Raw genomic sequence first — 17,888 nt, 5'->3', positions numbered from 1 at the left:
GAAATTGATTTGGGGTGTCGCCAACAATATAGGCACTCCCTACACCTAACGATGTTTTCGAGCCATCAGTGTAAATAAATGTGGCTTCCTTCATTTGTGCACATAGAGCAGCAAATGCCCGGCGATAAACAAGTGAAAGGGTACCATCCTTGGGAAATTGACAAAGGTCACGGAGCAGGCAGATCCAGGGATGGAGCCAAGGCGGTGCTGTACCCCAAGTTGTCAAGAAGGTTTTAGGAAAGCGGAAGGAAAGAGAATGGAGCAGTTGACGGAAGCGGACTCCCGGTGGTAGTAGGGAGGAGGGGCGGCCTGCGTACCCTACATCAAAGGAGGCGTCGAAAAAAATGTCATAGGCTGGATTAGCAGTCATGGAAGACAGATGACTATCATAACGACTCAGAAGGACTGCTCGCCGATTGGACAGCGGAGGTTCATCAGTCTCAGCATAAAGGCTTTCCACAGTGCTGGTGTAAAAAGCTCCAGACACTAAACGTAATCCACGGTGGTGGATAGAGTCAAGACGACAAAGAATAGACGGCCGAGTAGAGGAGTAAACTATGCTTCCATAGTCCAATTTCGAGCGCACTAAGAGATAGAGGCAGAGAAGGACCACTCGGTCCGCTCCCCAGGAGGTACCATTCAGGACACTGAGGGTGTTGAGCGATCGCAGACAGCGAGCCGAAAGATAGGAAACGTGAGAGGACCAGCACAGTTTTCTGTCAAACATAAGACCCAAGAATTTAGCAACGTCCAAAAACGGAAGGTTGACAGGTCCTAGATGTAAGGAGGGTGGAAGAAACTCCTTACGTCGCCAAAAATTAACACAAACGGTCTTACCGGGAGAAAAACGGAAGCCGGTTTCGGTGCTCCAAGAGTAGAGGTGATCGAGACATCCTTGAAGACGTCGTTCAAGAAGGCTGGTCCGTTGAGAGCTGTAGTAGATCGCAAAATCGTCCACAAAGAGGGAGCCCGAGACATCAGGAAGGAGACAATCCATAATTGGATTTATGACAATAGCAAACAGTACAACACTTAGCATGGAGCCCTGGGGTACCCCGTTTTCTTGGGACAAAGTACGGGAGAGAGTAGTGCTCACCCGCACTCTAAATGTGCGCTCTGCCATAAATTCGCGAAGAAAAAGGGGCAGCCGACCTCGAAAGCCCCATGAGAACAGTGTGCGGAGGATGCATGTCCTCCAACAGGTATCGTATGCTCTCACCAGATCAAAAAATATTGCTACTGTTTGGCGTTTCCAGAGAAAATTGTTCATGATATAAGTGGAGAGAGCAACAAGATGGTCAACTGCAGAACGATGCTTTCGGAAACCGCTTTGGCAGGTGTTAAAAGACTGCGGGACTCCAGCCACCAAGCTAAACGGCAATTCACCATATGCTCCAAAACCTTACATACACTACTCGTGAGAGAAATGGGGCGATAGCTAGAGGGGAGATGTTTGTCCTTTCCAGGTTTCGGAACAGGAACGACGATAGCTTCCCGCCATCGTCTGGGAAAAGTACTGTCGGTCCAAATTCGATTATAAAGGCGAAGGAGGTAACGCAGACTATGGGTTGATAAATGCAGCAACATTTGGATGTGGATACCATCCGGTCCTGGGGCGGAGGAGCGAGAAGAAGAGAGTGCATGTTGGAGTTCCCGCATGGAGAAAACAGTATTATAGCTTTCGCAATTTTGAGAGAAGAAAGTAAGAGGTTGCACTTCCGCTGCACGTTTCTTCGGGAGAAACGCTGGCGGGTACTTTGAAGAGCTCGAAATCTCAGCAAAGTGTTTACCCAAGGAGTTAGAAATTGCGACGGGATCCACTAATGTATCACGCGCGACAGTGAGCCCAGAGACCGGGGAGAAACTAGGCGCGCCTGATAACCGTCAAATCCGACTCCAAACTTCCGAGGAGGGAGTGAAGGTGTTAAATGAGCTAATAAAGAATTTCCAACTTGCATTCTTGCCATCGCAGATGACGCGACGGCATCGCGCACGGAACTGCTTATAGCGGATACAGTTGGCCAAAGTAGGATGGGGGCGGAAAACGCGAAGAGCACGTCGCCGCTCACGTATTGCGTCACGGCATGCCTCGTTCCACCAAGGAACTGGGGGGCGCCGGGGCAATTCGGAGGTGCGTGGTATTGAACGGTCCGCAGCTGTAAGAATAACGTCGGTAATATGTGTGACCTCATCGTCGACGCTAGGAAAGTGACTGTCATCGAATGTCGCTAGAGACGAAAAAAGTGTCCAATCGGCTTGGGCAAACTTGCAGCGTCGCGGGCGCATATAGGGCAGTTGAGGCTGCAGTCTAAGGACACATGGAAAGTGGTCACTCGAGTGTGTATCATCAAGGGTGAACCATTCGTAGCGCCGAGCTAGCGGAACAGTACCGATCGAAAGGTCCAAATGAGAGAAATTTGTCTTGGAGGCAGACAAAAATGTAGGGACCCCAGTGTTGAGGCAAACTAGATCCGCTTGGCGGAAGATGTCGAGCAATAGTGAGCCACGTGGACAAGGATGTGGAGATCCTCAAAGCGGGTGGTGGGCATTGAAGTCCCCAACCAGCAAATAGGGGGATGGAAGCTGACCAAGAAGATGAAGGAGATCAGCTCGTGCCATTGGTGTGGACAATGGAATGTATACAGTACAAAGAGAAAAGGTATATCTAGAAAGGGAAAGACAGACAGCGACAGCTTGGAAGGAAGTGTTTAAGTGGATTGGGTGATAATGGAGAGTATCATTGAGAAGAATCACGAGTCCTCCATGGGCTGGAGTGCCTTCAACAGAGGGGAGATCAAATTGGACGGACTGAAAATGGGGGAGAACAAAGCGGTCATGGGGACGCAGCTTTGTTTCCTGAAGACAGAAGATGACCGGCGAGTAGGCGCCTCGGCGACACAGAAGACGGCCGAGGGCGATTTCCGCCAGGTGGTGATGTAGATGAGACACGCCTTGGCGGAGAAGGAGATGAACTGGGTTTCTTATTAGCCTTCTTGGAATTATGATGTTTAGATGAAGGAGGAACCGATGGTTGGGAAGTTGGGGTACGTAAAAAATCTTCACGAGTATGCTCTTTTTTCGAAGTCTTGGTGTCTGACTTTTGGGCTCGAGATTTAGCAGAACCCGATGAAGGGTGAGCCATAGAGTGGGCAGGCAAAAGTGGTGAGGTTGAATGGGCGATCTTTGCGCCGGCCGATCTGACGACCGTGGCACTAAAGGTGAGGTCCCAAGTCTGCGTGGCCGCCTCCTTTGTTGGCCGAGGAGAAGCAAGGACAGTGCTGTATTTTCCTGTCTGAGGCATGGTGGGCTGTCGACTGGCGAATAATTTTCGAGCAGCAAAGGTCGACACCTTTTCCTTCACTCTGATTTCCTGGATGAGCTTTTCATCTTTAAAAATGGGCCAATCTCGAGAGGAAGCAGCGTGGTCACCCATACAGTTGATGCAGTGAGGGGATGGAGGTGGACAAGCACCCTCATGGGCATCCTTGCCACACGTAACACATTTGGCCGGATTGGAACAGGACTGGCTGGTGTGATTGAACCACTGACATTGATAGCAATGCGTAGGGTTTGGGACGTAAGGGCGAATGGAAATTATCTCATAGCCTGCTTTGATTTTGGATGGGAGTTGAACTTTGTCAAATGTCAAGAAGACAGTGCGGGTTGGAATGATGTTCGTGTCAACTCTTCTCATAACTCTATGAACAGCCGTTACGCCCTGGTCAGACAGGTAGTGCTGAATTTCGTCGTCAGACAATCCATCGAGGGAGCGTGTATAAACGACTCCACACGAGGAATTTAAAGTACGGTGCGATTCCACCCGGACAGGGAAGGTGTGGAGAAGTGAAGTACGCAGCAATTTTTGTGCCTGGAGGGCACTGACTGTTCCTAACAACAAGGTGCCATTCCGTAATCTGGAACAAGACTTTACAGGACCTGCAATTGCGTTGACACCTTTCTGAATAATGAAAGGGTTGACAGTGGATAAGTCGTGACCTTCATCAGACCGAGAAACAACAAGGAACTGTGGCAACGATGGAAGAACTGTCTGTGGCTGAGACTCAGTGAACTTACGCTTGTGAGCAGACATAGTGGAAGGTGAGGAAACCATTGCGGAAGAATCCCCCATGATTACCGGCGTCTCCGATGGCGCGCTCCTCCCTTGTGGGGGCCCTCTCTGAGGGCACTCCCGCCTTAGGTGATTGTTCACACCTCAGGTCACACCTCCCGACAAACAGACGGAGGGACCAATCGGCACTTTCAGAAGGTATCAGCTCGGATAATCACCCCTCCCTGGGCCTGGACATTACCAGGGGGTACGTACGTGTCCTACCTGTCTACCCGGGGCGGGGAATTACCCGTTACCCCGTCACCCGCTACGCACGAAAATGCGTGGGTCGGCCTTCAGACACGCACAGGGAGGAAGAAAGAGAAAGGGAAAAACAAAGAAAGGGAAAGGAAAGAAGAGAGGTCTCAAACGCCGAGCGGAGAAAAGGGTAAAGAGAAGAGGTCAGGAAAAGAGAAGGACAAAGGAAGGATGAAGACATACAAGCAGAGAAGGCGAAGAATGTGTTACATTTACGAGCGCCCGTCTCCGGACGTAGGCACAAACCACACTCCCAGAGGGGGAGAAAGGGAAGGAAAGAGCCAGAGGTGAGGGGTGGGGGGTGGGGGGGGGGGGGCGAAGATGGGGGAGAGGGAAGGATGCGGAAAAGGAAGGTATGCAGCCCGGAAAGGAAGGAGGGCCACATTAGCTCTGGGTCCAGTGCTCGCTACGCACGTATCCACAAAAGAGTTGTGGACCCCCTGGGGGGGGGGGGGGGGGAGAAGAGAAATTAGTTCATTCATCAGCATGATAACGTCCTTCAATCCATCCTGTTTCTCCCTTATAAAAGAGCTGTTTGCACTATGTCAAATACTGGTTTTCTGCTGATTTCAATATAGTAAATACATATTCCAGTGAGTATTGATGGACCGTTCCAGAGTTCTATCACGAGCATTGAGAAAGCAATTTTTTTGTGTACGTGACTTGTTTTGTAAGAGTCAAAACAGCATGAAATTGACAGCTGATGCATATACACTCTACATTTAAAGCATTTCAAACCAATATATTTAGCATATGGCAGGAACAATTCAATCATGAATAATCATGCAGTGTTGCGATAATGATGGCACCTTGATCAGTTGGAAAAGTCATGTCTTTAAAGTAGTCTCTTGGGTACCAAAAGACATAAATTGTCTACAATTCACTTTGAATGTTAGTGCCCATTTTTGGCTCATCTGTAAACTGGGCCACAAACAAAACAAGGAATCTGAGGTTACAGTCAACAAAATAATATATGTTAGATAATGGTTCCTTCTTGCATCACCTGTCCACATATCTGCTGTAGCTGGGTATTCACGTTTTGTTATGTAGGCAATAACCTCACATGTAAATATATCTCCATGCTTTTAGAACTTCCTGCCATGTGTCGCAACAAGGTTGTCAGTATACTTTTCCTTACGTCGCTCCAGTGACCTTCACCTCCTATAGTTCCATAATGCCTTTTAAGTTTCACACACGCATTACCATATCAATAATCTACTGAGACAGTTTAGGTAGATGTTTCTTGTCAACACAAGACACCTGTTTATTAGACATGCAAGGACAGCAAGAAATGTGTGAAAGGCCACTCCACCCTTTAGCATGAGCCTACAGTCACTGTACACTGAAACACAGAATAAAACTACCATTCTCCCATCAACATCTACTATAGGCTTAAGTACTGTCCAAATTGAACTTTTAGGATTCATTTCAGGCTCTGTATTTCTATATTCACCACTGATTCACTTTTCCTTTTACTTCCCTTTTGCTTTATATGCTGCCTTTCCTTTGCAAACCATGTTTAGTTTCCCCACTCATTTTTTGTGATTAATAAAGTGGAAAAGTCAATGATAATCTAAATTAGCTTTCACACTCTGCTGTACCACTCCACCAATCACTGCCCTACTCACCACTGAAACTGTAGCTCACAATGGCAGTCAGTGTTACCACAAGCCCAGACCACAATGGTTCTTGCATGCAACACTGCCTGGCCTGTGTAGTGACAGTGCGTGCTTGCTTAGTGTATTGCACTATTAAATGGAAGCTACTTGGGCTGGCGTAACAATGTGGAAGTTAGTTTCTGAAATCCCCTCACACTTCTTTTCAACCGCTGACACATGAAAATGGGTTTCTGGTTGCAATCATTGATAAAATCACCTGCAGACACTGATAGTCAGGGACAACATTCCAACTACATTAACGTTTGCAGTTAAGGTATCCAAGTGGCGTGTGTATTATGCACTGTGTGCGGTATGGTATACTCTCTTGGAACGGACTAAGCCCAGTACTGCATGTTATACAACCTACAATAGAAGACAGGAATCATCCACACTGTTTAAACAAAATCTCATTGACTGCTGACTGTGGACACTCTTAGCTCATGAAGAGGAGATAGGCTTAATGCCTCTCCTCATACCAGGAAGGACAGACGCAGTAGCTGTTATGGTGTTACCCTCACTGTGTGGTGTATAGCCAACCAGGGTATCACCTGACTCTTAGAATGGGGCGTCTGGAGATATCTTTGTGTATCCTTTGCATAAATACAGTGTCTGTCTGTCTCTCTCTCTCTCTCTCTCTCTCTCTCAAATCAGATTTTCTAGACAATGCATAAACATTTTCAGAAGTTCCAATAGCTTGACTACGGCTATTATCCCAGCAAACTAAAGAATCTGCCCTACAAACTCCCAGTGTGTTACAAATAACCAAAATCTCTGTATGCATATTTTTACTCACGAGGATTTGGTGTACTGTGTGACCGGCTCTGGTTTAAACTGGATAGACTACCTGTCAGCAGAGCCTCTGCTGCTGAACGTATCTCCTGCTCGGCCATGTCGCACTTCTGAAACAGAGTTACAAACACAAAGATCAGGAAGGATGAAGTGCTAACACCTTAACATGATATAACAAATAAGCTTGCAATTACATCTGAAATAGAATTACTACAGCTTAAAAAAAATATGCTGAATTACTACAGAAATTGTGATGGGATGTTACCAAAACAGAATTAAACTACAGCATACGATTCTGTAGATGCAACAGGCTGAATAATAAATATATCAATTGCAAAGCAGGATTAAAATGCAGGGCAAGCACTCACTCTACCAAAGAGTTTACACGACAGACACACACAAACTCGATAAAAAATAAGGTTACTAATATTTTCATACAGCAACCTCCTGCAGTTATACTCTATTCTTTCCAGAATGTAACCAGAATGACATTTACTATGTATCATCATGTTTAATTTAATTCAGACTTTTCAGTTTGTGTGTCTAATTTAATTCAGACTTTTTACTGTGTCTAAGTTTCAAATTACTATAAGAGCCACCATTCATAGTGTTCAGAAGTCAGCTTGAATCTTACTTTAGTTTCTCAGCTTACCCTTCAACACACACATAAAAGGATATGAATGCAGGCTCTCTTGGCAAATGTGATGATGAATTTTTTGCCACAAATCAGCCAAGTAACATGTTTATTTTGGAGTGCTGTTTCAACAAGTTCCTTACTTATCATCTGGCAGAGTAAGAAACTTCCCAAAACATCGATCGGAAACATTTCCCAAGAGGAACTGATCAGTGTCAAAAGAAGTGTGCTGAGAAGTCACTGCTACTGTATTAAAACATTATGTGTTTGTTTTTCCTACTCATCTGCATTAGCTTTCATTTTTCTACATTTAGAGCAGCTGTCATTCCTACTCGTAGATTTCTGCTTCTGTGTCTGTTCTGTTGGACATGTGACACCACTCATATCTATAATTCTATGGGTGCAACAGCTGTTTGATGAAAAAGTTTCTGTGTGGATGCACAACCAACATCTGAACTCCTACAGGAATAAGAAATCTGCAAGTAGTATGTTAATGGGCAGGGATCGTTGCACTGTGGTGGGCAGGAAGTTGAAAATTTGGGTCTGACAGAAAGCACGTCCAGATAGCTGGGGTGGTTAAGGCAACCGCTCTATAGAAGGAGAGCATTCAGGTTCAAGTCTTGATCTGGCACAACTTTCCAACTCTCGCCGTTGCATTTCCACAATGCGCTCTGTGGCTGGACGTCATTATTTCCTTCCTATCTCTTTCCCATCCTGTTTCCTTTCTGTTCCTTTCACCTTAATTATTCGAACATTAAAATGAACTGAACATGCAACTTGCCACAGTTAGCCAGCCATTACCATGCGAAAATGTATCATTCAGGTCAATACTGAAGTTCAGTCTACATCCACAGAACACAGCAGGTCCATCTAGTAATGAATGTGCGGCGACAGATTTAATTGTATTCTTCTTCTTGTCAGCAGCAGATGTTGTTATTTCGACGTCTTCAATTGTTTTATATATTGTCTGTCTTGCTCGACGACGATATCGTCTGTACGGCATCTTGGCAGCGTTCAATGCAGTTGCCTGTGCAGCAGCAGCAGCGCGAATGATCCGCTCCGCGGGCAGCGCTCGCTTTTATAGCCGCGCACTGGCGCGGTGCCAGATAAAGGACTTAGAATATTTCACAGTGCCAGCCGCGTGTTATCCCGTACGGGCGCACTAGCCACACTAGAGTGCGCCCGTCTCCTTGGAGCGCCACGTCTGCGGCTGGCGCGCTGCCAAGATGACCTTGAGCCGCCTTATCGGTGGGGTCAAACTTGCTTAGACACACCGTGACGTCATAGCCTACCGCACGTACCACACTGGTTAAACAAGTCAGCACTTTACTGTGTGCCACAACTAATTCAACAAGCTTATGTTATGCAACAAGCTTATGTTATACACAAATGTCAGCCAACAGCAGAGACAGACAGCAATGTTTTCCTATGTGTGATCATACGACAGTATTATGCAAAGATGTTCTGAGAATTACCATTCATGAAGGGCAAGCAATACAGGATTTAAGTAACACAGAAGACGACTATGGTATGTCTCCTCAAATCATACGTTCCTTTCAAGGTATTCCACAATGCAGTCATCAGAACCATGACCTACTAGGCCTTCAATAAAAGCTACCAGTTCATATTTTTCAAGTCACTGAACCAGACAGAGATGAACACAACACAAGAAAATCAAAGAGTAAATTGACTATCAGATGCAGGTGCTGGATGAGTTGCACACATTAAGGTTCTGTGTCATTAGATTTGTGATGTGTGGCAGAAAAGTAAAAGTTTTTGGAAATTTGCAAAATCATCAACAATCTGGGAAACTGACAAGGTGTGGAAGGGATGTTGAAACAAAAGAATCAACTGAAAAGAAAAAAATATATAGATATATTCCAATTTACTTAAAAGCATTCAAAACAGCGATAAACATTTTCTAATGCACTGGAATATAAATGGCATAACCACAGATTTTTGTTATCAAAATTATTCTAAAATTGATGAACTTCAAGTTTTATTTTCAGAATGTTCAAATTTAAAAACTGTATGCTTAAATGAACATTGGCTGCCAAAAGACAGTATAGGGATTCTAAACAAACTTGAACATTTTACAGTTGCCAGTAGTTTTTGTAGAGGTAATAGATCCTGTGGGGGCTGCTGCATCCTTCTAAATGACTCAATAAATTTTATAGAGAGAACCAAATTCAATAGTTTGAATGAGGAAGGTAATTTTGAAAACTGCACTGTGGAGATAATTGATTTAAATACTGTAATTGTGTCTCTGTATAGAATTCCTGGAAGTGCTGTAACCAAATTCTTTTTATTCAAATTTCAATGTTTATTAGAAAGACTTCAGAAAGACGGAAAGAAAAAATGTAATTGCAACAAACTTGAATATAAATGTATTAAATAATAATAATGACACTGTTTATTTTTGTGACTTAATGCAGAAATATGCTTTTAATTTTAATTTCAATGAATGTACTAGAAGAAACAGCCACTCAAAAACGTGTATTGACAATAATCAGTTTGAGAATGAAAGTAAATTCTGTTTAGATTTAGGCATATCAGATCATTCAGCACTGCTCATAGAGCTTCCAAAAATATGGAAACCAAAATATGTGAAAACATGTTTTAAAAGGAACTTTAACAAAGAGAACGTATATGTATTTTTTAACAAACTAAGAACTATAAACTGGCCTCTAGATAACAGTGTGTCACGTGAAAAAAAATTCAAAATACTGTTTCCTAGATGTTTCCAATGAAACTCCCCCCCCCCCCTCAAGCCGGCCAACAAAGAGCGGCCAATAAAATAAATTGGATTACATCAGGAGTAAAAGTTTCTAGTGTCAGGAAAAGACAGCTTAACAATGAGTTAAAACATAACAAAAATGCTGACTTTTTGGGGTATGTAAAGAGATATAAGAATACATTCAAAAAAGTTGTACAGGCAGCGAAAAAATTGGCTAACAACCAGCATATTAGTAAACATGAAAATAAATCAAAGGAAATTTGGGGTGTTGTCAAATCTGAATTGGGAGTGAAGAACAAGTGTCAACAAATTGTCCAAATTAAAATTAAAAATGATACAATTATAGATCCTTTTCAATTGTCAAACTGTTTCAATGATTTTTTTATAAATGTGGCAAAATCAGAAGTAAATATCACAGCCCACCAGGAAAAGGTAGAAGTCAACTCTGCAAACGTAAAACAAAATGCAAGCCTTAAAACATTCAAAAGAATTATTCCAAAAGATGTAGAAGATGCTATAGTGTCTTTAAAAAATAAGAAATCAGCTGGGTGGGATGAAATTCCATCCATTGTAGTCAAGGCTGTTTATAATGTCATTTCTCATCCATTGGCTAAAATTATTAATAATTCATTTGAGGAAGGATGTTTCCCGGATGTGTTAAAATATGCTGAAAAAAGACCATTGTTCAAGAAGGCTCACCAGATGACATGGAAATTACTGCCCTATTTCCCTGCTGCAAGTTTTTGCTAAGTTGATAGAAAGGATTATTGCAAAACATCTTGAAAAATATCTTATAGAAAACAATATTATAGTTATACATCAATTTGGTTTTCAAAAGGGGAAAAATACAATAAATGCTATCACAGAGTTCACTGAAAAGATAAGCTCTGCTATAGACATGGGTAAAAAGGTCACAGGTATTTTTTGCAATTTGACCAAAGCTTTTGGCTCAATCACTTACTACTTCTACACAAGTTAAAGAGATATGGAATCATGGACAGAGAATGGGTCAAATCTTATTTGTCAGAAAGAAAACCAAGAGTTATTCTAAATTCTCGGACTGGAAAAAGATTTGTACAAGGGTCCAGCAGGGTTCAATTTTAGGGCCTTATCTTTTTCTGTTGTACATAAATGATTTACCTTTAAGCACTTATGTTAACTCCATTTTATTCCCAGATAACACCTCGCTTGTAATTGTAAATGGCAATTTAGAACAAATTCATGATACAATGGAAAATAATGGGAAACCTAGAATTATGGTTTCAGCAAAATGGATTAAAACTCAATGTCACAAAAACACAATTAGTGCAGTTCAGCACTAAAACATCATCAGCATCTCCCATAAAAATAGTGCATGGTGATCAGAAAATGACTGAAGCAAATTATGTAAAATTTCTAGGTCTAAATCTTGATAAAAATTTAAATTGAAAGGCACTAAACAGCCTAACTTATGTGATGAATGTCGTATCTGGTTCCACCCTTATGGACATCAGGAAGATAGTCTACCACAGCTATTTTGAAATTATAATTCGATATGGAATAATTTTCTGAGGAAACTCTACAAACAACCCAAGATTACTTACACTTCAAAAGATAATCATAAGAAGCATGTGTTTAGTCCAAAAAAGGACATCATGTTGCCCATTATTTTTAAAAAAATTAAAAATACTAACCATTCCTTCTCTGTACATCATGAAAATTTTCGTTTTCATATATAAAACTCCAAACTCACTTAACAATTTTCATTTCAACCACAATTACAGTACTCATCACACAGTTTCAAACTTCCCTTTAATAATTTAAAACTTTACGTTCAAACACTATTGTACACAGGATTAAAAATTTACAATAAATTAAATAACACAAATCTGTTAACCATGGAGTTTGACCCACTAAAAAGATTGTTATTTAATACATTAGTGAAAAAATGTTGTTATTCAACTGAAGAATTCATGGAGGACAGTTTGGCAATTTGAAAAGAAAAGAAACAATAAAGTTTATGTATTGTATAATAAATTGTTAATATATTGTATGAATTGTATTGCAAGCTGCAAAATGACCATAAGTGTTATACATGTTCTTGCTAAATTGTTCCTGTCTAAAAATTCAGAAATGCATGTTTACATATGTTAATTATTATAACTTTTTTTAAGAAATTTGACACATCTCCAGTACAAAAATCTTTGATTTGTAACTGTACATTATGAGACGAATAAACTACATTCTACAAAGTCAACTTCTGACTAATGTATTTTAGCTCATGCATAATCAAGATGGCATCACACATAGCTAGTGGTGAACCACTGTTAAATTTCTGACTCCAATCAATTTGCAGTGTACAGTGTGTGAAAAAAAACAGTTCCAAAAGGTGTTCAAATATGCCCGTGATACATATGTGGGCTCATCTAGCTTTATATTTGATAAATCTGTCATGTGGATGTGGTTTACCAGCTGTAACTGCCAAAAACTTGCAAACACAAAATTTAGTGCCGAGTTGCAAGAATCCCTGGCAGAAGCACTCAGAAATGAAGTTTCAGTAACAGAAAATCATTCACTGAACATAAGATCAGTGTTAACACAATTCAACATTGATGACTATGAGCAGGGTGAAAACCACCAAGAAAGATATGTTAGTCCTAAAACTACAGCTTGTTTAGCGCAAAGAATAGAAATTTATGGTGCATTCAGAGAACAAAATCAATCTTCTAATCATGACAAATGTAAATTCAAAGTAAAAGTAACACGGAAATTGGTGACTGGGAAGATAGTGACAAAAATCCAACAAAAGTGGATGTCTTCATATACATCTGTACTCTGCAAAGCACTGTGAAGTGAATGGCAGAAGGCAAGTCACATTGTACCAGTAATTAGAGCTTTCTCCCGTTTCATTCATGTATGGAGTGTGAGAAGAATGATTGCTTAGATGCCTCTGAGTGTGCTGTCATTTTGTCTTCATGATTCTTACAGAAGCAATACATAGATGATTGTAATATATTCCTAGTTTCATACTTAAAGTTGCTTGTAGAAACATTCTAAGTAGGCTTTCATGGAATAGTTTGTGTTGATCTTCAAGAGTCTGCCAGTTCATATTTTTCCACCTCTCCTTGACAAACATCAGTCAGACAAACCTGTGTCCATTTGTGCTGCCCTTCTTTGTATCTATTCAATATCCCCCGTTAGTCCTATTTTTTACAGGTCTCACACACTTTAGCAGTATTCTAGGATAGTCAAACGACTGTTTTGTATGCATTCTCCTTTGTAGACTGATTGTACATACCCAGTATTATACCAGTAAATCAAAGAGAACCACCTGCATGACCTATGATTGAGCCTATATGATCATTACATTACATTTCATTTCCCTATGAATTGTTACATCCAGATATTTTTATGGCTTGGTCAATTCCAACTGTGACTCACTGGTACTATACAGGGTGTTACAAAAAGGTACGGCCAAACTTTCAGGAAACATTCCTCACACACAAAGAAAGAAAATATGTTATGTGGACATGTGTCCGGAAACGCTTACTTTCCATGTTAGAGCTCATTTTATTACTTCTCTTCAAATCACATTAATCATGGAATGGAAACACACAGCAACAGAACGTACCAGCGTGACTTCAAACACTTTGTTAGAGGAAATGTTCAAAATGTCCTCCATTAGCGAGGATATATGCATCCACCCTCCGTCGAATGGAATCCCTGATGCGCTGATGCAGCTCTGGAGAATGGTGTATTGTATCGCAGCCATCCACAATACAAGCATGAAGAGTCTCTACATTTGGTACCGGGGTTGCGTAGACAAGAGCTTTCAAATGCCCCCATAAATGAAAGTCAAGAGGGTTGAGGTCAGGAGAGCGTGGAGGCCATGGACTTGGTCCGCCTCTACCAACCCATTGGTCACCGAATCTGTTCTTGAGAAGCGTACGAACACTTCGACTGAAATGTGCAGGAGCTCCATCGTGCATGAACCACATGTTGTGCCGTACTTGTAAAGGCACATGTTCTAGCAGCACAGGTAGAGTATCCCGTATGAAATCATGATAACGTGCTCCATTGAGCGTAGGTGGAAGAACATGGGGCCCAATCAAGGCATCACCAACAATGCCTGCCCAAACGTTCACAGAAAATCTGTGTTGATGATGTGATTGCACAATTGCATGCGGGTTCTCGTCAGCCCACACATGTTGATTGTGAAAATTTACAATTGATCATGTTGGAATGAAGCCTCATCCGTAATGAGAACATTTGCACTGAAATGAGGATTGACACATTGTTGGATGAACCATTCGCAGAAGTGTACCCGTGGAGGCCAATCAGCTGCTGATAGTGCCTGCACACGTTGTACATGGTACGGAAACAACTGGTTCTCCCGTAGCACTCTCCATACAGTGACGTGGTCAACGTTACCTTGTACAGCAGCAACTTCTCTGATGTTGACATTAGGGTTATCGTCAACTGCACGAAGAATTGCCTTGTCCATTGCAGGTGTCCTCGTCATTCTAGGTCTTCCCCAGTCGCAAGGCATAGGCTGGAAAGTTCCGTGCTCCCTAAGACGCCGATCAATTGCTTCGAACTTCTACCTGTCGGGACACCTTCTTTCTGGAAATCTGTCTCGATACAAACGTACCGCGGCACGGCTATTGCCCCGTGCTAATCCATACATAAAATGGGGATCTGCCAACTCCGCATCTGTAAACATTGCACTGACTGCAAAACCACGTTCGTGATGAACACTAACCTGTTGATGCTACGTACTGATGTGCTTGATGCTAGTACTGTAGAGCAATGAGTCGCATGTGAACACAAGCACCGATGTCAACATTACCTTCCTTCAATTGGGCCAACTGGCAGTGAATCGAGGAAGTACAGTACATACTGATGAAACTAAAATGAGCTCTAACATGGAAAATAAGCGTTTTCGGACACATGTCCACATACCATCTTTTCTTTGTCTGTGTGTGAGGAATGTTTCCTGAAAGTTTGGCCGTACCTTTTTGTAACACCCTGTAGTCATTGGGTACTATGCTTTTTCATTTTGTGAAGTGTACAATTTTACATCACTGAACGTTTTAAACAAGTTTCCAGTCTTTGCTACTCTTTGAAATATTTTCAAGATCTGACTGAATAGTTGTGCAGCTTCTTTCAGATAGCATTTCATTACAGATAACTGCATCATCTGCAAAAAATTTGAGATTACTAATAATATTGTCCACAAGGTCATTAAAACACAACACGAACAGCAAGGGTTCCAACAAACTTCCCTGGGGCACACCCAAAGCTACTTCCGTGTCTATCGATGACTATACATCCAAGACAACATGCTGCATCTTCTCTACTAAGAAATCCTCAATCCAGTCACATATTTCGTCTGATGCCCCATATAATTGTACTTTTGATAATAAGCACAGATGGGTTACTGAGTCAACTGCTTTTCGGAAATTGATAAATGCTGAATCTACTAGATTGCTTTGATACATGGCTTTCAGTATGTCATGTGAGAAAAGTGTAAGTTGAGTTTTAAATGCTAGATGTTTTCAGAATTCATGCAGGTTGGCATGGAGGTGGTCACCTTGTTCGAGATACCTCATTATGTTTGAGCTCAGAATACGTTACAAGATTCTACAACAGATGGATGTCAGGACACCGACCAGGAGTTTTGTGCATCACTTCTGCTACCCTTCTTCTAGATGGATATGACCAGTGCTTTCTTCCAACTACTGGACAAGGTCTTTTATTTGAGCACTCTACTACAGTTTATAGTTAAAAGAGGGGCTAACTAAGTCACAAATTCAGAATAGAATATGATATGGATTCCACCAGTCTCCGAGGCTTTGTTCAATTTTAACAATTTCAGCTGTTTCTCAATGTCATTGACACTAATATCTATTTCACCCATCCTTTCAGTGGTACAACAATTAAATTGGGGCAATACTCCTGGGGTTTTTCTTTGTAAAGGAAAATTTTAAAACAGAGTTAACCATTTGTGCTTTTACTTTGCTGTCATCAATTTCAGTTCCTGTCTCATCCGTGAGCAGCTAGATACTAATTGTAGTGTCACTAACAGCCTTTACAAAAAACCAAAATTTCTTTCTGTTTTGTGAAATATCTCCTACGGTATTAAATGAAGGTTTCGCACATTGCTCTCTCAACAGCCAAATGCTTTTCATTCAGAATTTCTCAATCTACAGCCCTACGTTTTGTTTTACACACATGCAGTAGCCTTGGTTTCTTTCTTCACATTGACTGTATACAGTGGAGGGTCCCTTCCATTATGAACTGTCCTACTGGGTACATATATACACAGTACATGGTCAAATATTCTTTTAAACTTGGGCCATAGTACCTCTACAGTCGTCTGTCCTAGGCCAAAAGTTTCAGGAGCCTCTTTGTGATATGACACCCTTGCTTCTTTATCTAGTTTACAGAACAAATACATCTTTTTACCAGTTTTAGTTGTTCTTTATACTTTCGTAACCACTGTTGTCACAACTGCCTTATGTCACTGATCCCAGTTTCAATAGGGACATCCTCAAAGAGGTCATGACTATTTGCTGCCATTAGATCTAATAAATTTCCATCATGTGCGGGGTCCCAAATCATCTGTTCTAGGTTGTTTTCAGAGAAGGCATTTAGTAATGTTTCACAAGATGTCTGGCCGCAGTCACCACAAACAAAACTATAATTATACCAATTGCTTGTTGGGTGGTTAAAGTCTCTACCAATAATTACAGTATGAAAGGGGTACTTACATACTAGCAAGCTGGGATTTTCCCTCTTAAGTTCTAGAATACAACAGGAGGTGAGTATATATACACTTAAATTTTTCCCAAAAATCTCACTGCTGTCAACTTCAGGTTTTAGCCAGCTTTATCTGCCTAGTATTATGTGAGCTTCACTACTTTTTAGTAGCCCTTCAAACTCTAGCATTTTGTTGCAAATGCTTCAGCAATTAACCATTAGAATTTTAATACCCTCACCTGTGAGGGGCATTTCTTGGGAGCTTACATTGATACTTCCACACCTCCCACAGCTATCTGGATTGGATGGAGAGTCGCCTAATCGAAAAACCCTTGTGTGCATCCCACACAGAGTCAGCTACCAGGGTAGCAGCCTCTGACATGTAGTGCACACCTGGCCTATTTAGGGGAACCTTACAGTTCTCAACCCTATGGCATTAGTCTAGAAATCACAGAACCTTCATAGTCTCTGGTTCAAACCTTCCACTCGACTCAGAACCAGGGGGCCACGATCTATTCTGTGGACAATGGTTCAGATTGTGAGCTTTGTTAAGTCCCACAGTGCTCAGAGCCATTGTGAGCTTTGTTGAAACTTCATGTGCAGAGCTGGTATTCTCAACCTTCTCTCCCAGTCATTCGAACAATCCAAGTAGGACCTGTGTGTCCAGATGACAGACATTGTTTGTACCAAACTCTGCAGTTGGTTTCAGCCCATTTCCTCAATAGCCTCAACACCATGCAGAATCATACCCCAAGCATACAAACTGAGTACACATGGAGTTCTTTCCCATCCCTTCCCTAAGGGGTATCATCATTTGCCATACATTTGAAATGCTGATGATTAATAGTCAGCACATTTTCCAACAGGTTGGGTGAGTCTCACTGACTCAGTTTGGGCTTCATTGGAAGACAGCACCTTGATCTTGTTAGTTAGGGGGATGGGTATAACAGCCTAAATTCTTCC

General features: G+C 41.8%; 1 protein-coding gene across 2 annotated transcripts in view; it reads right to left on the bottom strand.

The window, feature by feature from the left end:
• LOC124556444 (steroidogenic acute regulatory protein-like) overlaps positions 1–17,888 on the bottom strand; it is a 167,737-nt gene that overhangs the window by 124,108 nt on the left and 25,741 nt on the right. For both annotated transcript variants that reach the window (XM_047130394.1, XM_047130393.1), the window contains one exon: positions 6,818–6,923. In XM_047130394.1, the coding sequence (XP_046986350.1) occupies positions 6,818–6,914 (97 nt within the window). In that variant the 5' untranslated portion in view covers positions 6,915–6,923. The remainder of the gene's footprint in view (positions 1–6,817; positions 6,924–17,888) is intronic.

The sequence above is a fragment of the Schistocerca americana genome, chromosome X (genome assembly GCF_021461395.2).
Source record: "Schistocerca americana isolate TAMUIC-IGC-003095 chromosome X, iqSchAmer2.1, whole genome shotgun sequence".
NCBI lineage: Eukaryota > Metazoa > Arthropoda > Insecta > Orthoptera > Acrididae > Schistocerca > Schistocerca americana.
This window is presented reverse-complemented; position numbering and strand designations above follow the sequence as displayed.